Source organism: Elephas maximus, chromosome 7, assembly GCF_024166365.1.
Source record: "Elephas maximus indicus isolate mEleMax1 chromosome 7, mEleMax1 primary haplotype, whole genome shotgun sequence".
Lineage (NCBI taxonomy): Eukaryota > Metazoa > Chordata > Mammalia > Proboscidea > Elephantidae > Elephas > Elephas maximus.
In genome coordinates this window covers 113,780,208-113,802,504 of record NC_064825.1, presented here as the reverse complement: position 1 = coordinate 113,802,504, position 22,297 = coordinate 113,780,208, and the positions used below count along the sequence as shown (strand labels likewise).

The 22,297-nt window shown below is 37.8% G+C and overlaps 2 protein-coding genes across 2 annotated transcripts; both read left to right on the top strand.

Moving 5' to 3' along the window:
• Positions 1-2,428: 2,428 nt before the first annotated feature.
• On the top strand, positions 2,429-3,376 carry LOC126079094 (olfactory receptor 8J3-like). The gene has a single exon (XM_049890023.1). It carries the CDS (start codon positions 2,429-2,431, stop codon positions 3,374-3,376), a length of 948 nt encoding a protein of 315 aa, XP_049745980.1.
• Positions 3,377-19,231: 15,855 nt separating this feature from the next.
• Positions 19,232-20,179, top strand: LOC126079455 (olfactory receptor 8J3-like). Its single transcript, XM_049890451.1, has one exon. The coding sequence runs from the start codon at positions 19,232-19,234 to the stop codon at positions 20,177-20,179; it is 948 nt and encodes a 315-aa protein (XP_049746408.1).
• The last annotated feature ends 2,118 nt before the right edge of the window (positions 20,180-22,297 follow it).

Here is a 22,297-nt window from a genome sequence, read left to right as displayed (position 1 = left end):
GGAATACTAGAATCTCAAAAACAAAGGGTTGACCCTCAGTGAAAAAGCCTTCGGATTGGTTGAAGAACATATTAGGAACTTTTGGCTATATATAACAAAAATCAAAACTTGAGATAAATGATTAAAAAAATACTGTATCATCACTGTTTTGGATTGAATTACGTCCCCCCAAAGTATGCGTACCCTAGCTGCATAGTGGTTAAGTATGTGTTATAAAGCCTAATCTCTGTGCCTGTGGTTCTAATCCCATTGGGAATGGGTTGCCTTTGCTACTTAATGAGGCAGCATTAGTGTAATGTGTGTCTTGAGTCAATGTCTTACAAAATAAAAAAAGAAGCAGATTAGCAAGCAGAAATGGGGAAAGATAGATGCCAAAGTACAGGGAGATCTCCAAGGAACCTGGCAATGAAAGATGAAGAGACAAGGATCTTCCCCCAGAGCCAATACAGAGAGAGAAAGCCCACCCCTAGAGCCAGGACCTTGAATTCGGACTTCTCAACATCTAAACTGTGAGAAAATAAATTTCTGTTTGTTACAAACTTCCGCTTATGGTATTTCTGTTATAGCAGTACTAAATAACTTAGACAATGACATAGATTTAAGTTTCTAAATTATCTACAGTCTAACCACACCTGTGCTCTTAAATATTAGCTTCCCTAAATGGTTACTTGAATGTCTCATAGGCACCCAAAATGTAACATGCTTTTCATTTTGATCAACTTCACCTTAAACCAGTTTTTTCTGATATTCAGAATGTATCATGGCCATTCATCTAGTTGCAAAAGCCAAAAACACAAAAGTCTTCCTTAATCTATCCCCATCTCTCATTCCTTCATATGTCTCTCATATAATTCACTGTATGAATTATGGTAAAGAGGACGTCTTGTTTTTATGTTCATCTGTCTGTCAAATTTACCTCCTTCTTGCTGTCGTCAGCTCATCCACTTTGAACCAAGCCAACACTCTTGTTGACCAGTAATCTCATAGCAGTGTCTTGCCTCTTTTTTTTCTCCAAATCTACAGTTCATTATCTTCCTAACTGCCAAAATAATACAGTAAAACCTGCGAAAGTCGAAACATGTGTAAGGTGGAAACCTGTCAGAGAAGAAAAACTGAACACTAAAACGAGGTAAAGATTCTTAATAGAGAACAATGCTAAGCACCCTGTCAAAGGCAGAAATCTCCAAGTCCCAGAAAAATAAGACAGTCCTTCGAGTTCTGGCTTTTGCAAGTTTTACCGTATTTTTAAAACTTAAAGCTGATCATTTTACTCACCTAAATGAAAACTTAATTTTAATCATTAGGTAAGGAGCTATGGTGGGACTTCTTTGAGTCTGGTTACCACCTCTGGAACTCTCAATTGTGACTGGGAAGGGACTCCAATTGCCTTAGTTAGGGCAGGTGACCATCCCTGAAATACACAACTCTAGGAAAGTATTTAGGGTATTATAATAACATGCTGCTTCTTTGGCACATATACGTCATATGTGAAAAAAAGATCAAGATGCTAAAAATTAAGTTTATTCTTCATATTCATCACACTGTGTTTTTATTCCAAATCACTAAATAAAAATAGCAATCCAAAATTTAAAAAATAGTGGGAAAAATATGAGAAATTGCATAAACTTGAGAGCAAGAAAAAGGTTATGAAAGAGAAGGAAAAAGTAATGTTATACAGTAAATTACAACACAAGCTTTATAGAAGTGATTTAAAAAAATGATAAAAAATGATAGTTATCATTAAAAAATAAAACTAAGGCGAGTATAAGGGATCTGAAAAATAAATCTGAAGACATACCTCCATACATTTTTGTCAGAGGTAATGAAATAAAAAATGAGAAAAAAAATACCATCTATGCATAACAGAATTAGCAAGATCAACATAAATCTAATAGAAATTGTAAAAAGATAAAAAAGAAAGACTACAGAGGATGGGTCAGGGTAGTGGTTAGAACTGTCTATTCTTAGCAAACAGCAGGAAAACTTAGATTAAACATCACAAGGAACCATTAAATTATTTGGAGATAATTTCTCAAGCCTTTCTTATATACAATTGAGAGAAATATTAATCGTGGTTTAAAACATTTGCAAGTAAGTAAAATATTCAAATTTTAGTAATAGTGCATGAGTTTGGATCATCTGTTTAATTTCCCATACTAGTAGTTTCTCTGTCCCAAATGATTATGAAAAAGTACAGGATAAAAATAAGTTTATGATCCATGGGAGAGTAAAGTTGAAACAATGCCTAGATTGTTTTTTATCAGAACTAGAGTCTTGAGTTTAGTAACTGACAGACTAATACATGATGGAAAAAAATTTCAGCAAGGAATTATTCTTGCCATCTAACGGCAGTCACGGAAAATAATTCCTTGAAATTTTAACTCCTTTTTCTTTTATTCTTCCAACAGATGAATTTCCACACTCTTACATGGCTCCTGAAAATCTCACTGGGGTGACGGAGTTCATTCTCATGGGAGTCTCAGACCGTCCTGAACTTCAGCTCCCTCTTTTCTTTGTCTTTCTTGTAATCTATGGGCTGACCGTCGTAGGCAACCTGGGCATCATCACCCTCACCAGTGTGGACTCTCGTCTTCAAACCCCCATGTACTTTTTTCTGCGACAGTTGGCTATCATCAATTTTGGCAATTCTACCGTCATTGCCCCTAAAATGCTGACCAATTTCTTAGTAAAGAAGAAAACCACTTTTTATTATGAATGTGCCACCCAAATGGGTGGGTTCTTGTTTTTCATTGTAGCTGAGGTTTTCGTGCTAGCTGTGATGGCCTATGACCGCTATGTGGCCATTTGTAACCCCCTGCTCTACATGGTGGTGGTATCTCCGCAGATCTGTCTTCTGCTGGTATCCATAGCATATGTCTATGGCTTTTCTACAGGTATCGTGGTTCCTTCTTGTGTATTTGCTATGTCTTACTGTTCTTCCAACGTCATCAACCATTTTTACTGTGACATTGTTCCCCTGTTAGCATTGTCCTGCTCTGATACTTATTTCCCAGAAACAGTAGTCTTTATTTCTGCAGCTACAAATTTGGTTCTGTCTGTGATTATAGTTCTAATATCCTATTTCAACATTGTCTTGTCCATTCTCAGGATACATTCATCAGAAGGAAGGAAAAAAGCCTTCTCCACCTGTGCTTCACATATGATGGCCGTCACAGTGTTCTATGGAACACTGCTATTCATGTATTTGCAGCCTAAAACTGACCATTCATTAGATTCTGATAAAATGGCTTCGGTGTTCTATACCCTGGTGATCCCTATGCTGAATCCTATGATCTACAGCTTGAGGAACAAGGATGTGATAGCTGCCTTCAAGAGATTCCTGTCAAACCCATGTTATTCCTTTAAACCAATGTAATTTCAGACGATTTTAGTAAATGATAAAATGTTAATGTAGGTTGCAGGTTATTAGCATAATGGAAATTTTCATATAAATTGAATCATACAATAATAGTCATTTGTGTCTGGTTTCTTTCATTCATTTTATTTATTTATTTTTGCATTTCGTTCATGTTGTAACATGTATCAGAATTTTGCTCCTTTTTAATTTTAATGGATGTATTACATTTTTATTTATTTATTTAGCATTAAAGCAACACTTGGATCATTTCCAATTTTTAGCAATTAATGCTGCTCTGAACCTTTGAGTAGCAGTCTCCTGTGATTATATAATTTTTCATTTTGCTTAGGTAGATACCTAGAAGCAGAACTGCTAGGAAATTGCTAAGCTTATATTAATTCTTTTAAGAATACACCAGAATATTTTCCAAAGTTTCCCCCCAGCATATATGAGGGTTTCAGTGTCTGCACGTATTTGTCAAGCTGATATTGTCAGTTGTTTTGGTTATAGCCATTTGATTTGGTATGTAATGATAGCTTGTTGTGGTTTTAATTTGCATTTTGCTGGTGGCTAATGATTTTTTGCATCATTTTAGGTGTTTATTAGTTATGTGCATATCTTCTTTGGTAACATATCTATTCAAATATTCTACTCTTTTCAGTTGGACTATTGGTCTTCTTATTACTGAGTTGTAAATGTTCTTTACATATTCTGGATACCAGGCCTTTATCAGATATATGATTTGCTAATGCTTTCTCCCATTCTGTGACTTCTCTTTTAATTTTCTAAGTGATATTTTTGAAAATCAAAAATCTTTATTGTTGATGATGTGCAATTTTTTTTTTTAATATGGATAATTTTTGGCATTATATCTATAAACTCTTTGCCCAACTGAGGTCATAAAAATTTCTCTCTCACGTTTACTTCTAGAAGATTTATAGTTTCAATACTTAATGTTTATGCCTATAATCATTTTGATTAAAATTAGCCATAAAGTGAAGGCCAAGGCTTTTTTTTTTTTTTTTGCCTTTGAGCATCCAATTACCACAGGACCGTCTGATGCAAAGACTAAAAATTCCCTACAGAATTTCCTTGCAAATTCTGTCAAAAAGAAACTGCTTATAAATAGATGGCTTTATTTCTTGACTTTCAGTTCAGTTCCCCTGATCTATTCATCTGTGTTTATGCCAATGACATGTTGTCTTATCTATTCTAATTTCATAGCACATTTTAAAACAGAACAGGGTAAATTCCCTCACTTTGGTGAGCTTTACCAAGTTCGCCACCGAGTCATTCTGGAAGTACTACCTTTCCCCGCTCTGGGATATAATTAAAGTTGTCCTTCATAGGACCTTGATACTGCTACTTGAGTGGATTGTTTCCCTTTCCAGTCCTCCCTCCTTACCATCTCCATGATTGTTTTGGGAAAAATTCCTAATAAATTGGTTACACACAAATTTTTGTGTTTGGGGCCCCTGGCTAGAGAACCCAAATTAAACATTATTATAATTTCTATATACTATATTATTTATATTTTCTTGAATATGATGTTGTGATAAAAAATTTAATTCAAAGCATTAAAATATTTTATTGAACACCTGTTAGAATGGCTAAAAACTGAAAACAAAACAATATCAATTAGTGGTGAGGATGTGGAGTAACAGGAACAATCATTCATTGCTGGCAGGAATACATGTTGGTGCACCATCTTTGGAAGACAAATTGGCAGATTCTCTTAAAGCTGAACATAATCTTACCATACCCACTGCCATCAAGTTGATTCCGACTCATAGCAACCCTGTAGGACAGAGTAGAACTGCCCCGTAGAGTTTCGAAGGAGGGCCTGGTGGATTTGAAATGCTGACCTCTTGGTTAGCAGCCATAGCACTTAACCACTACGCTGCCAGGGTTTCCAGTCTTACTATACAATCCAGCAATCACACTCCAAGGTATTCACTCAATTGATTTGAAAACTATTTCCACACAAAAACCTATATGCTAATATTTATAGCAGCTTTATTCATACTTGTTAAAACACTAGAAGCAATCAAAATGTCCTCCAACAGGTGAATGAATAATCAACTGTGACACATCCATAAATGGAATACTATTCAGTGATTTAAAAAAAAAAAAAGAGCTATCAGACCATACAAAGACATGAATAGGTCTTAAATGTGTATTGATAAGTGAAAGAAGCCACACTGAAAAGGGTACATACTCTGTGATTCCTACTACATGACATTCTGGAAATGCCAAAACTAGAGAGACAATAAATTAATCAGTGTTGCCATGGGTGGTGGAAGGGAAAGGTCAAATATATGAAGCAAGAAGGATGTTTTAGGGCAGTGAATCTATTCTGCATAATACTGTCATGATGGATACGTGACACTACGCATTTGACCAAAACCCACAGAATTTTACAGCACAAAGAGTAAATCTTAATGAATTCAAACTTTAAAACAAATCATTTAGAAGGTCAGGGAATCTCAAAATGGAATGCAGAATATGACAAGAGAATCTCACTGTATTATAAATGCATGGACCAATCTCAGTGAATTGGGTGGGTGAAAAGATACTGACCAAAGTAAATTTTATAAACTTTATTTTATAAAGTTATTTCTCATGCAGGTAGAGGTTAACAATTCTGAAACCATTATACATGTATGCTGAAATTTAATGATGAAGTAAGTGGATGGCAGAGGGTGGGGGCCAGGTTTGTTACTGTTAGAATTCTGCCTGTACCAGCTACGAATTAGTTTGAATCATGATTGCTTTGACTATCTTGTAGGCATAAGCTTTCAGTGTATCGGGGTGGCAAGGTTTTTTTAACATGGTTATTCTAACTTAATATTTACATATAATATCCTTTTATTCCTCACAACAACCCTTTAAGACATGTACTAGCACATTTTATAGATGGGGAGACGGAGAACTGAATGTAGAACTCACCAGGGTCTAGGATTAACATAGCTAGAAAGTAATAGAAACAAATTCAATTCCTAAAGCACACTATTAATCAAGGTCTTTCTACTATGTTCTTCTTACTTTAATTTCCAATGTAGATTTGAAATTTGAGTTTTATATTTATATCCATAATTGTGTCTATATCTATCTATACAAACAGATAGATGTACATCTCGTTGCAGATGAGATTGACCTTCACAGAAATGCATCTCATCCTACTAACGCCATTGCAACTATATGATTTTTGTCTACACAGAGCAGATAGGCCTAGACTTAGTCTCATGGTGTATAACAAGCCGCTTTACTCCATGTCTGGCTTGAGTTCTGTTTCCGTATTCTGGAGGCAAAAGACTCGGAATAGCCAAAGCAATCTTGAAAAAGAATAGTGTTAAAAACCAGTTGCCATGGAGTTGATTCCAAATATATTAACCCTTTAGGAGAAAGTAGAACTGCCCCATAGAGTTTTCAAGAAATAGCTGGTGGATTCAAACTGCTGATCTTTTAGTTAGTAGCCATAGTTCTCAACTACTGAGCCACCAGTGCACCATGTATCTGTATATACCAGGTTTAAAAGCTGCAAGATGGTACAGTTGTGAAAACAGCATGGGAGCAGTATCTGACCTCTTCTCACTTCCCAAGGGAAAAGGAGAATCACGACAAAGAACCCAAGACTGATTTCTATGAAAAGGTGGTCAAACATGCCCCCTTTCTCCACCAGCCTTACAAATTCTGACAACAACCTTCCCTCCCATGGCACTTTCTGCTTTTCCAGCTGGATTTGATAATTCATTGCAATGGCCACACAGAACTTACAGACCATTCTCATGATTTGGGGGTTTTTAGGGAAGTAACATGCTACATTTCAAGCTCAGGAATATACAGGATACAGTTTTTCCATCTGGACAGCCTCTTTTCAGTTGTGCTCACAGGTGTTTTCTCTCCCGTCTTATGCTGGATTCTCTAAAGAAGCAAAACTAGTAAAGTGTATAAATATGTATACAGAGAGATTCATATCACAGAAACAGCTCACACGATTGTAGATGTTGGAATGTCCCAAGTCCATGGATCAGGACAGAGGCTTTTCCCAATTCACAGAGCTGCAGAAGCTGGTGAATGCAAGATCAACAGGTCAGACAGGGCTCCCACTCACCGGCTGTGAAGGGTGAGGAATCCCAAGGTTGCCAGGCAAGACTGCAAGGTTTCTCCTGATTCATGTAGCTGCAGGGGCTGGTGAACCCAAAACTGGCAGGTTATGGAGCAGACAGATCTCTTGCTCGCAGGCTGTGAAGATCATGGAATCCCAGGATGGACAGGTAAGCTGCTAGCTCAAGTCCCAAGAACCAGAGGTCAGACAAGAGGCAGCTGCTGGATGCAGAACAAGCCAACAACTTTGAGAAGGTAAGCAGGAAGTGAGTAGGTGGCAGAAGGCAGAGAGAGGCCGCCGCATGCCTTGCCCCACTGGTACCACTCAGCAGATTCCGTCATGGGAATTATCACATATCAAATTTCGACAAGGAAGTGATCACAACATTGTACAACCCCCACAACCTGAGAATCATGGCCTAGCCAAGTACACACAATCTTAACCATCACACTGGCCCTCTGCCTCTGCCCAAAGCCACTCATCTTTCTCTCTCTGTGGGCTGGGAAGTCTACCATGCAAACTCCTGCTGCCAGGTCTCTGCTGCCACTTTTTACTGCCTTTAGTGTTACAGTTCTCTCTCTCTGTCTGCTGGTTCCAGGAGCTTCTCAGCACAGGAATCCCAGGTCCAAAGGACACACTGGCTCTTTTTCCTTGTTGATGGTGCTATCTTCTCTTTATTGCCTCTGGGATGGCTCATTTGAAGCCCAGTATGATGGCAAAGCTGACAAATCCCCTTGGTGGGCTACCAACACCCTACCACACAGTCTGCCTAATCACTTGGGTGGGAGTTTTAAGACCATGCTTAAAAAGGTCACACAGAAGTGATCCATCACCATGCAGGCCACCCCTGGCTGTTCTAGGCATGGTTCTTTAATATTTGGAAGATAACTTCTCCCAATAGCTTTACCAGCCCAAAACAGTCATCAACAATTAGTCTTGCAGTAGGGCAAAGTATCCTAAGGGTGAGATTACGCAGGTACCAGCATTTAGGTCTGCTTCGGGTTTCGAACTGATCTGGTCAGGTTCTTCAAAAGTCACCTTGTCTTCACTCTTTCTATCCTCTGATAAAATTTAACCAGAGATTATTCCTTTTCTCAGAGGCTCACAAGGCATCAGCATAGAAAAACCTTTAAGGGACTTTATGTTTTTCCATTGTACTGGAGTCCAGTAGTGCCTCTCCCTTCGTCTGCTCTTTCACACTTACAGCTTCTACAATTACAATTTTTATAATCACAATTAATCCTTTTAACAGTCAAACACTCACAACTGAATCATACAACTCTATCAGCATCTTTCCCCACCCTCTCTTCCTCAGACCCATCAGGAAAAGAGAAATCTATTCAGTGAGGACCCTCCCTTGTCCCCCTCATTTAATGTAAGTACACCCACAAAATATGTAATTGAGCCTCTTCATGCCTTTATCTACCTCCCATTTGAGATAGCCAATGTTTAAATTGCCCAGCCTATCAAACCAGTACTCTGAGGAGACAAGCATATTCCTTGGTCTTGAAGAATCTTCTGTTCCGTTTGGAACGTTAAACATCTGCTCCCATAATCAAAGTCCAGTCCAGAGCAAGCCATCACATTGCAGCAATCTACACCATCTCACAGTGTCAAACATCTTTCTCTTCCTTTGGTAGGATTCTGGTCAGCTCATCCCAAGTTAGGTCACAATGAGTAGCAACCTTAGGCTCAAGTGTTCACACACACCTCCCAGTGCTTCAGACAGCTCCTTCACACTCTATCATCCCTAGCCCTCTTGGGCTAGGTCAGTGGGTTCAACCTGTAAACTTAGGAGTCCATACACAACTCCCTTTACTTCTGACCAGGCAGACCATCATCTCTCTCATTCCTAGCCTCCATGCGATAGGTCAATGTGTGCAAATGAAACATTTCCAAGCTCAGCCCCTCTCTTCGTTGCTGTACTTGCCCCACTCCCCCTCATTAGGTGGGCCCAGGTGGTCACCACAAGTGAGCAAAGCTATCTACTCACCAGCTCCTTTTAAATTCCAGTTCTGAAAAGGATTCCTTCTGATGAGCACTGAATTTTTCTGCCTTGATGCATTCAACACAAATCCCTTGCTCAAAATTCAAAAAGCAAAACAGTTGCTTTTTTTTTTTTTTCTGTGCAGGTTTTCGATTCTCTCAGAAGTTCTGGGTGGTGTTGCACGTCTTTTCAAATGAAAATCTGGGTAGGGCTCAGGTTTTCAACCTAAGCCCCTACTCTATACACAAGACTACCACATTCAAACGGTCTGTGTTTCCCTGGGGGCAAATCCTAGATCCCCTCTTAGCATATCCAGTCAAGTATCGGCTGAACGCAGAGCTACACAATCTTTGCAATCTATAAAAAAAAAAAAAAACCAATATTCATTTCTACCATACATTTAGGTCTGCCTTACAACACTAGGTAGGAGAAAGATTCAGTAACTATAGTACATTCAGATAAACACATTACCTTTTTAAAACACTCCAGTTGCATCTTCTCCAACCCTTGACTATCTTTCCATTTATATGCATATGGCCTTGGGCCTCTGGCTGAGTGGAACCAGTAGACCCTGGCCCCCACATCAATCATCCTGCTTATCTGACCTGGGATGGGCCCCAGGCCACTCCAGGTGGGGTTTTTCTCCCCTCAGCTGCAGCATAACCTTTCCTTCAGCCATTATAGGCAACAACACCAAAAAACCAACCGGGAATCAAAACTTTCACTTCTCAACCCTCTTCATTCTTTCTCTTACAAAATCCCATGCTTTCATGAGCCTGGGGACATCACAAAGAATCTCACCCCAACTGTAAAAATAACATGGGGGCAGTGTCTGACCTCCTCTCACTTCACAAGTGGGGAGGAAAAACAAGTTCTACAGCCCAAGAATGATTTCTGTGAGGCAGAGGTCAAACATGGCCCCTTTCTCTGCCATCTTTACCAATTCTGACACCAACTGTCCTCCCATGACACTCTCTACTGCTCTGCTGGGTTTGATAATTCATTGCAATGGCCACAACAAACTCACAGACCATACTCATGATTACGGAGTTTACTAGGTAAGTAACAGGTTACAATTCAGGCTCAGAAACACTCAGGATACAGTTCTTCCGTCAGGACAACCACTCTTCAGCTGTGCTCCCAGGCACACCTCTCCCTGCCCCTGTCTCTACCCAAAGGCACTCAGCTTTCTCTCTCCATTGGCTGGAAAGCCCACCACACCATCTCCTGCTGCCAGGTCTTTGCTGCTGGCTGTCTGCTGCTGGGTCTCTGCTGTCGCTTCTCACTGCCTTTAGTGTTACAGTTCTTTCTCTCTCTGTCTCCTGGTTCCAGAAGCTTCTCAGCACAAGGATCCCAAGTCCAAAGGACGTGCTGGCTCTTATTCCTTGTTGATGGTGGTATATTTTCTTTACCACCTCTGGGGTGGCTCATTTCAAGTCCGGCAGAACGGCAAAACTGACCAACCCCCTTGGTGGGCCACAATTATCCTAATACACAGTCCACTCAATCACTTGAATGGGAGTTACAAGACCATGCTTAGAAAGGGTACAAAAAAAATGATCCCTCACACTACAATAGCATTTGTAAAGATAAATAATGGAACAGAATGGAGAGTCCAAAGTACATGCCCATGTGCATGTTTGATTATCACCTAAGAATCCAAAGGAATTCTATGGGATTCAGGATTTATGTAAATATCCTCCTCCAATCAATAACAAAAAGTCAACCCGATACAAATATACAAACAGCCTGAACAGACACTCTATGCAAGAAATATTAATGACCAATAAATATTTTAAAAAGCTCAATATGCTTAGTCATAAGGGAAATTAAGTTACAATGAGATATCACTTTCATCCACTAGATTGGATAAAATTAAAAGCACTGCCATTACTAAGTATGGGCTACTACTTACAGCACCTGGAATTATCATGCATTCTGGTTGGAGTGTGCAGTAGTATAAGACACTAGGGAAACCAGCTTGCAATTTCTAATAAGGCTAAACACATAACTACGATATATACCAGCAGTTCTCCTCCTGGATTCTTACCCAAAATAAATGAAAATATATGCCCAGAAAAGAGCTGGTACATTAATGTTCATGCTATTTTCATTCATTATAGTGTAAACTAGGAATATTCCAGTTTCCCAAAAAACGGATTTTTAAAAATGAAGAAATTGTGGTATATTCATACAATAGAATACCGCTCAGCAGTAAAATTAATGACACTGATACATATAATACTATGGATGAAATACAACAATACTAAATTGTACAGTAGAAACCAGACACAAACACATGGCATTATTCCATTTACGTAAAGTCCTAGAAGAAGTAAAACTGATCCATGGTGATAGAAATCATATCAATTTTTCAATTTTGACCTGGGGTATGGTGTGAGAGAATTTACTGTAAAGAGACATCAAGGAATTTTCTGGGATAATGGAATTTCTACTTTGATTGGGGCAGTATTATCACTAGTGTTAGTTACATTGGTCAAATTTCAGCTATGAGCATATAAATCTGTGTATTTTATTATATATAAATTATACTTAAGGAGCCCTGATGTTTAAAGTTTAAGTGCTCTGCTGCTAACCGAAAGCTTGGCAGTTCAAACCTACCAGCAGCTCCACAGGAAAACAGACCTGGCAAACAGCTCCCGAAAACATTACAGCCTAAGAAACACGATGGGGCAGTTCTATGTGTGTCATGTGGGATTCCTATGAGTTGAAATCTCCTCGAAAGCACCTAACAAAAACAACAGCAAATTATACTTTAATAAAGTTGTTTTAAAATAAACCATAGTAGAATGATCTTTAGTATAACGTTTTTATTTTGCTTCTAAGAGCCTTTGCCCAAATTTCTATGCAATCTATGTAAATAATTTTAAAGACTATATAGCAAACCGAACCCAGTGCTGTTGAGTCAATTCCAACTCATAGCGACCCCATAGGACAGAGTAGAACTGCCCCATAGAGTTCCCAAGGAGCGCCTGGCAGATTCAAACTGCCAACCTTTTGGTTAGCAGCCGTTGCACTTAACCATTATGCCACCAGGGTTTCCATATAACCTATATATGTTTATAAATCATTTAATAAATTTCGATGGCAGTTAGTTAATTTGCTCCCATTTTTCACCATATTGAATCATGATCTTGTGCAGATTTTCATTTACATATTGAAGTAACTTGTATTACTTATGCAGAACAGATATATTTTTTAATTTTTATTGTGCTTTAAGTGAAAGTTTACAAATCAAGTCAGTCTCTCACACAAAAACTTATATTCACCTTGCTACATACTCCCAATTAAAAGCCCACTGCCATCGAGTCAATTCCGACTCAAAGCAACCCTATAGGCAGAGTAGAACTGCCCCACAGAGTTTCCAAGGAGCACCTGGTGGACTCGAACTGCTGACCTCTTGATTAGCAGCCATAGCACTTAACCACTACACCACCAGGGTTTCCATACTCCCAATTACTCTCCCCCTAATAAGACAGCCTGCTCCCTCCCTCCACTCTCTCTTTTCATGTCCATTTCACCAGCTTCTAACCCAATCTACCCTTTCATCTCCCCTCCAGGCAGAAGATGCCAACATAGTCTCAAGTGTCCACCTGATCCAAGAAGCTCACTCCACACCAACATCCCTCTCCATCCCATTGTCCAGTCCAATCCTTGTCTGAAGAGTTGGCTTTGGGAACGGTTCCTGTCCTGGGCCAACAGAAGGTCTGGGGGCCATGACCACCAGGGTCCCTCTAGTCTCAGCCAGATCATTAAGTCTGGTCTTTTTATAAGAATTTGGGGTCTGCATTCCACTGCTCTCCTGCTCTCTCAGGGGCTCTCTGTTGTGTTCCCTGCCAGGGCAGTCATAAGTTGTAGCCCAGCATCATCTAGTTCTTCTGGTCTCAGGCTAATGTAGTCTCTGGTTCATGTGGCCCTTTCTGTCTCTTGGGCTTGTAATTACCTTGTGTCCTTGGTGTTCTTCATTCTCCTTTGCTTCAGGTGGGTTGAGACCAATTGATGCATCTTAGATGGCTGCTTTCTAGTTTTTAAGACCCCAGATACCAGTCTCCAAAGTGGGATTTTTAGAAGTGGATTTTATACATTAATGAAGATACACATTTTTTCAACTGTTTTTGGACCTCAGGCAAAAGGTATAGAATGACTATGTTCCTCAGTTCATGGCACATTTTCATTATTGATCCAGACAACGTCCCTTGTCCCACCTACCCTCATTTTTTTTTTAAATCCTACTTCTTCTTTATTCCTTTATCCAGTTCTTTCTGCCATTTCCAGATAAACATCTCAATTAAAGATGGTCCTGTTTATTTTCTTACAAAATGAATTTTATTGTTCTATGTATAAAAATTTGTACTTTATATAAATAACACTGTGCCATTATTTTAACTTTCAGTTTTAAATTTAAGGCCTGCATGTCACTAGTGGACAATCTTCTGATACAAAAGGAAGTATTGGTCTAAAGAAGACTTAAGCCAACAGACGAGAATTGTCTCAGTAACAATTATATTCAACATAATTCTATTACCCATGACATCAATAAAATATATTTAACAGCTTCAATGTTTTAAAAAAAGGGTTTGCATCTCCAGTAATTTCATATTCAAACATAAGAAAAAAGCTTCATTTTTAAATACTGTATTTTACTCTTCTCTAGTAGTTATCTTCTGTATAACTACTGTATTTTACTCTTCTCTAGTAGTTATCTTCTGTATAACTACATTTTTCTCTACTTTTTTTCTCACCTGGAATAAATACAAGAGTAAAGAAAAGAATAAAGAAATATTTTTATTAAATCAAGGTTTTTTTTTGGAGGTTATATCATCCATTTTACCTCATTGCTTAAATTAAAGTCCTCACAACTGGACCAATAAGCAACATCACAATACATGGAGAAAAGATTGAGGTTGTTCAGGATTTCATTTTACTCGGATCCACAATCAACACCCATGGAAGCAGTAGTCAAGAAATCAAAAAATGCATTTGTGCCATGGATTGAATTATGTCCCCCCAAAAATGTGCATATCAATTTGGCTGGGCCATGATTCCCAGTATTGTGTGGTTGTCCTCCATTTTGTGATTGTAATTTTATGTTAAAGAAGATTAGGGTTGGATTGTAACACCCTTACTAAGGTTGCATCCCTGATCTAAGGTAAAAGGAGTTTCCCTGGGGTGTGGCCTGAACTGCCTTTTATCTTTACAAGTGGTAAGAGGAAAAGGAAGCAACCAGAGAGTAGGGGACTTCCTACCACCAAGAAAGCAGTGCTGGGAGCAGAGTTTGTCCTTCGGACACGGGGTCCCAGGACAGAGAAACTCCTAGTCTGGGGGAGATTGATGAGAAGGCCGACAGAGAGACAAAGCCTTCCCCTGAAGCTGATGTCATGAATTTGGACTTTGAGCCTACTTTACCGTGAAGAAATAAGTTTCTATTCATTAAAGCCATCTGCTTGTGGCATTTCTGTTATAGCAGTACTAGATGACTACGACATATTGCATTGGGAAAATCTGCTATAAAAGACCTCTTTCAAGTGTTGAAAAGCAAAGATATCACTTTGAGGACTAAGGTGAACCTGACCCAAGCCATGGTGTTTTCAATCACCTCATATGCATGCGAAAGCTGGACAATGAATGAATGAGGAAGACCAAAGAAGAACCGATACCTTCGAATTGTGGTGTTGATGAAGAATATTGAAAATACCGTGGACTGCTAAAACAACAAACAAATCCATCTCAGAGGAAGTTCAACCAGAATGCTTAGAATCAAGGTTGGTGAGGCTACATCTCACATACTTTGGACATGTAATCAGAGGAATGGGTCTCTGGAGAAGGACATCATGCTTGGTAAGGTACAGTGTCAGTGAAAAAAGAGGAAGACCCTCAACGACATGGATTGACACAGGGGCTGCAACAATGGGCTTAAGCATAGCAAAGATTGTGAAGATGGTACAGGACCGGGCAGTGTTTCTCCCTGTTGTGCATTGGGTCACTATGAGTCAGAACTGACTCCACTGCACTTAACGACAATGATGATGATGCTAATTGTATACTTTTAGATAAAAGAGAGTGAAAAAACAATAGATAGTGGCATAATGAAAATATCCTTTGCACCAGACTCACTGCATAGGTACGCAAAACAAACAAACAAACAAACCCATTGCCTTCAGTGGATTCTGACATACAGTGACCCTACAGGACAGAGTAGAACTGCTGCACAGAGTTTCCAAGTAGCAGCTGGTGGATTTGAACTGCTGACCTTTTGGTTAGTAGCTAAAATGTTAACCACTGCACTGCCAGGTCTCCACATAGCTACACAGATTTAAAAAAAAAAAAAAAAAGTCATTGCCATCCAGTTGATTCCAACTCATAGTGACCCTGAAGGACAGAGTAGAACTGCCTCATAGGGTTTCCAAGGGGCAAGTAATAAATTCAAACTGCCAATCTTTTGGTTAGAAGCCCATTATACCACCAGGGCTCCAGTATAATGTGTTCTAATTTGACTGCCAGGCCTTTGGTTCCTAGCCTTTCAATATTACATGTTTGCAATAATCAATCTCTGAATGTGAATGAACTACGCTGGGAGACAGACTTTGATCACCGTGTCCTTTAGATCCCATGGAGTTTAACTCACTTCAATAATACAGGCCCAGACTGCCTTTGGGGCTACTCTGTGGCGGATCTTGTCAAGGAGCCAATCCCTGATGGACCCTTCCCCAAGGAAATAAAAGACAATTTGTGGATCCAAACATCACCTGTGCTTCAGAGATAAGGTCTCAAAGTTTTCTAGAGCCCACCCCCTCTTGCTATTGAAGTCATACAGTGATGCTTACTAAGAACCAGAGGCAGGTTTTCCATTAGAGGTGGGTAGGAAATATTTATCTCGTTTATGTAAAATGGGCTTTAAAAGATCCAAAACCTATGTATTTAAAATGAGCCATTTCAATTTACTTTTTGAAAAACTCTGGGTGTTATGTATAATCAAATAATATGATGCTTAAACTAAGGTTTGTTTCCAGGCTTTGTAACTGTTTTGGCATCATAAGCATCTTGCTTTTACTCCCACCTATCTGTCACATTTACCTCTTTCTCTCTACCTTCACTCATTCACTTTAAACCAAGCCAACACTCTTGTTCATCAGTAATCTTATAGCAATGTCTTGCCTAGTTTCTTTAATCTTACAATTCATTATCTTCATAACAGCCAGAATAATATAGTAAAACCTGCAAAAGTCAGGACCTGTGTAAAGTAGAAACCTGTCAGAGGAGAAAAACTCAACACTGAAAGGAGGGAGAATTCTTAATAGGGAGTCATAGTAGGCACCCTGTCAAAGGCAGACGCCCCTGAGTCTCAGAAAAATAAGACAGTTCTCTCAAGTTCTGGCTTTTAAGGTTTTATTGTATTTTTAAAACTTAAAGCTGATCATTTTACTCACCAAAATTAAAACTTCACAATGGCTTACAATTTACTTAGAGTAAAATCTTTTTTTTTTTTTTTTTTGTGAACTACATTATTTGTTCTTGTTAGCTGTCGTTGGGTTGGCTCCAACTCGAAAGGAAATGCTGCCTGATCAGTTACAGTTCGAACCATTGTGATGCCTCTAGTTTTTATTGTCTGATTTTTAAAAATAGATCACTAGGCTTTTCTTCTTAGCAAATATTACCCACTGCCATCAAATATTAGTCTGGAAGATTCCCTGAAACCTGATCAGCATCATAACAGGATGCTCCATTGACAGAAGGTTGGTGGCCATGCAGGACGTGATTAGCTGGGAATCAAACCTTGGTCTCCCATACGGAAGGGAAGAGTTTTACCATGGAACTACCAATGCCTCACTGCATCATCTGATCTTACTTTTATTTTTCAGTTCTCTCATTATAATTCAGTCACCACAATTAAAAAAAAAAAAAAGCAAACACCTAAGTTCGTTTCTACCACAGAGAATTTGTAAGAATGCACCCCTGCTTTATTTTTTTAATTCCTTGTACATCAGTTTCCTTCTCATTCTTGATTTCAGTTCAAATGGCAGCCTCTCAGAAACTTTCTCTTAATATCACACATAAAGTAATTCTCCCAAAATATCTTCTTGTTTAATTAACTTACTACACTATCACAGTCTTCAGTTATACTGTTGTGTACTTCCTCACTGGCTTTATGTCTGCTGCTCATCATTGGAATGAAAGGTCCATGTAGTGAGGAATAAGTGATTTATCTACAGCTGGACCATTGCCTGGTACAAAGTAGAAACTCAACAAATATGTGATAAATACATGAAGAAGGTGTTCCAAAGAAATCAAGTGAAAGAATGATGTTGGATTTAATAAACAAACAGACAGCAAATGCATAAAAATGGGAGGGTTTATTTTGGTCTTATTTCTCTGATTTTTTTACTTGTCTTTTTCTTTTTTTCTCACTTTAGAATGAATTTCTATTTTTTTTTTATTTTATTATCTATAAAAGAGAGAATAAACAAAATGGGGCAGGGTCAAGAAAGATATTACTTTCAACAGTTCTGAGATTTTACAGTTCAGACCCCAAGATCATATAGCCTTGACTCTCTAGAACTTAAGTCCAAATGCTGTAGTGAGACTTTGGGCCACTGGAACTATCAATTGTGACTGGAGAGACTCTAATCGGCTTCATTAGGGGCAAGGGACCACCCCTGAAACACATAAATCTAGGAAAGTATTTAGGATATTATAATAACACTTGATTGGCAAGTATATGTCATATGTGAAAAAAATTAAGGTATTAAAAATTAAGTTTTTTCTTCATATTCACTCCATTGTATTTTTATTTCTAATCACTAAATAATAGTAATCCAAAATAAAATGCAATGGAAAAAATATGAGAAATTGCATAATCTTGGGAGCAAGAAGAGAAAAATCATGAAAGAGAAGGAAAAAGTAATGGTGTATGGTAAATTACAATGGAAGGCAATTACAGAAATTATGTTATAAAAATTGGTAGATATCATTAAAAAACAAAACTGAACAGATCATCATTGATCTAAAAAATCGATCTGAAGGCACATCTCCATATATTTTTGTCAGGGGTAATGAAATAAACAATGAGAAAAAAATATTTAACACCTATGCATGATAGAATTAGCAAGATCAACATAAATCTAATAGAAGTTATAAAAGGATAGACTACAGAGAATGAGTCAGGGTAGTGTCTAGGATTGTCTATGCATAACAAATGTCATGAAAACTCAGATGAAACATCACAAGGAACCATTAAATTATTTGGTGACCAACTACTTCTCAAGACTTTCTCATATGCAATTGAGAGACCTAAGATATTAATCATGATTTAAAATGTTTGCAAGTAAGTAAAATATTCAAATTTTAATAATATTGTGAGAAAGTACATGTCTTGAAATAGTGCATGAGGCTGGATCGTCTCTTTAATTTACCATACTTGTATTTTCTCTCATGAGTCGAAATCGACTCGCCGGCACTGGGTTTGGTTTTTTTTTTTTTTTTTTTTTTGGTATTTTCTCTGTCTCAAATGATTGCAGAACAGTATAGGATAAGAATAAGCTTATATGTGGAAAAGTACAGTTGAAAGAATTCCTAGATTGTTTTTTATGATAACTAGAGGTTTGAGTTCAATAACTGACTTAGAATAATACATGGTACAAGAAAATCTCACCCAGGGAATTATCTTTGTCATCTAATGGCAGTCCTAGAAAGTAATTCCTTAATGTTTGTAATACGTTTTCTCTTTATTCTCCAACCAGATGAATTTCGAAACTCTTACATGGCTCCTGAAAATCTCACCCGGGTGATGGAGTTCATTCTCATGGGAGTCTCAGGCCATCTGGAGCTGCAGATCCCCCTTTTCTTTGGCTTCCTTGTCATCTATGGGCTGACCGTGGTAGGCAACCTGGTCATCATCACCCTCACCAGTGTGGACTCTAGACTTCAAACCCCCATGTACTTTTTTCTCCGACAGTTGGCTATCATCAATTTTGGCAATTCTACCGTCATTGCCCCTAAAATGCTGACCAATTTCTTAGTAAAGAAGAAAACCACCTTTTATTATGAATGTGCTACCCAAATGGGTGGGTTCTTGTTTTTCATTGTAGCTGAGGTTTTCATGCTTGCTGTGATGGCCTATGACCGCTACGTGGCCATTTGTAACCCCCTGCTCTACATGGTGGTGGTATCTCGACAGATCTGTCTTTTGCTGGGATCCATCACATACGTCTATGGCTTTTCTACAGCTATTGTGGTTACTTCCTGTGTATTTTCTATGTCTTATTGTTCTTCCAATGTTATCAACCATTTTTACTGCGACACTGTTCCCCTGTTAGTATTGTCCTGCTCTGATACTTACTTCCCAGAAATAGTAATCTTTAGTTCTGCAGCTACAAATTTGGTTCTCTCCATAACTGTGGTTGTAGTATCCTATTCCAACATCGTCTTGTCAATTCTCAGAATACGTTCATCAGAAGGAAGGAAAAAAGCCTTCTCCACATGTGCTTCACATATAATGGCGGTCACAGTGTTCTATGGAACACTGCTATTCATGTATTTGCAGCCTAAAACTGACCATTCATTAGATTCTGATAAAATGGCTTCAGTGTTCTATACCCTGGTGATCCCTATGCTGAATCCTATGATCTACAGCTTGAGGAATAAGGATGTGATAGCTGCCTTCAAGAGATTCCTGTCAAACCCATGCTATTCCTTTAAACCAATGTAATTTTAGACTAGTTTAGTAAGTGATAAGAGAGGGATTAAAGTAGATTGCAGAATATTAATGTAATGGGAATTTTCATAAAAATGGAATTATACATGTCATTGTCTGGTTTCTTTCATTAATGTGTGTATATGCATATATATATATTGCTTTTCTTTCATGTCACAACATGGATCAGAATTTTGCTCCTTTTTAAAATTTTAATGGATATACTACATTTTATTTATTTTTTTACTATTTGATCGATGCCTGGATCTTTTCCAATTTTTGGCAATTACAAATAATGCTGCTATGAATTCTTGAGTAGCAGTCTCATGTGATTATATAATTTTTCATTTCTCTTGGGTAGATATCTAGAAGCAGAATTGATGGCACAATTGGTAAGTCTATATTAATCCTTTTAAGAATAAATTGTTCCCCCAGCATATAAGAGGGTTCGCTATGAGTTGGAATAGGCCAGATGGCAACAGAATATATATGTATATATATATATATATTTTGACTGTGAGAGTCCCAGTGTCTTCACATACTTGCCAATCTGCTGTTGTCAGTTGTTTTGACTTGAGCCATTTGAATGGGTGTGTACTGGCACTTTGTTGTGGTTTTAATTTAATGATTTCGTGCAGCATTTGCAAATGCTTTCTTCCATTCTATGGCTTCTCTTTTCATTTTCTAAGTGATACATTTTGAAAATCAAAGGTCTTCATTATTGAGGATTATCAATTTTTTTTTCTTATATCAGTCTTTTTTGGTATTACATTTGTAATATCTTTGCTTAAGTGAAGTCATAAAAATTTTCTCTTATGTTTCCTTCTAGAAGTTTTATAATTTTGATGCTTAACATTTTTGCCTATGGCCCATGACCCATTTTATTAAATTTATGTGTAAAGTGAATGCCAGGATCTAAGTTTTTTTTTTTTTTTTTTTTGCACACGACTATCCAGTTGTCCCAGGACCATCTGATGCAAAGACTAAAAATTTCCCACAGAATTTCCTTGATGTCTTGGTCAAAAAGAAATTGCTCATATATATAAAGCTTTATTTCTTGGCTTTAAATTCAATTCCACTGATGCAGGTATCTATGTTTATGTCAATGATGTGCTGTCGTATTTATCTAATTTTATAATAAGTTTGAAAATAGAGCAGAGTAAATTATCTTACTTTGGTGAGATTTACCAAGTTCTTCCCAGAAGTCATTCGGGAAGTACTACCTTTTTCTCCTCTGGGATATAACCAAAGTTAACCTTCATAGGACTTTGATAGTGCCACCAGAGTTGACTATTTCCCTTTCCAGTCTCACCTTCTAACCATCACCAAGATTCTTCAGTGGGAAAAACTTCTAATAAATTGCTTTCACTCAAATTTCTGCCTTTGCAACTCCTGACTGGAGACCTCAACTTAAACAGTATTACAATTTCTACATGCTATGTTATTTCACATTTTTCCTGAATATTATGTCTTGTGATGAAAAAAATTAGTTCAAAGCATTAAAGTATTTCATTATTAGAATATATTACAATAACTAAAATCTGAAAAAAAAAAAAAACCCAAAACCTGATAATATCAATGTTACCAGTGAGGATGTGGAGCAACAGGAACTCTCATTCATTGGTGGCAGGCAGGAATACTCATTGCTGCAGCAACTTTGGAAGACAAATTGGCAAATTCTCTTAAATCTTAACATAATCTTACTATATATTCCAGCAATAACATTCTTAGGATTTTACTCAACAAATTTGAAAACTATGTCCACACAAAAATCTGTATGCTAATATTTATAACAGCTTTATTCATACACATAAAAAAAACTGGAAGCAATCGGGGTGTGAAACATCCATAAATGGTATACTATACAGTGATAAAAAAAGAATGAGCCTTCCATCCATGCAAAAACATGGATGGACCTTAAATGCATATTGATGTGACTGAAGCCACTCAGATGAAGGTATATACTCTGTGAGTCCAACTACATGACATTATGGAAATGCCAAAACTATAGAGACAGTAAATTAATAATTGTTGCCATGGGTGGTGGAAGGGAAAGGTCAAGTACGTGAAGCAAAAGGGATGTTTTAGGGCAATGAATCTATTCTGCATGATACTTTCATGATGGATACATGA

Excerpts from the sequence above, each read along its gene's own strand:
- LOC126079094 (XM_049890023.1), top strand. The coding sequence starts at position 2,429 with ATGGCTCCTGAAAATCTCACTGGGGTGACGGAGTTCATTCTCATGGGA.
- LOC126079455 (XM_049890451.1), top strand. The coding sequence starts at position 19,232 with ATGGCTCCTGAAAATCTCACCCGGGTGATGGAGTTCATTCTCATGGGA.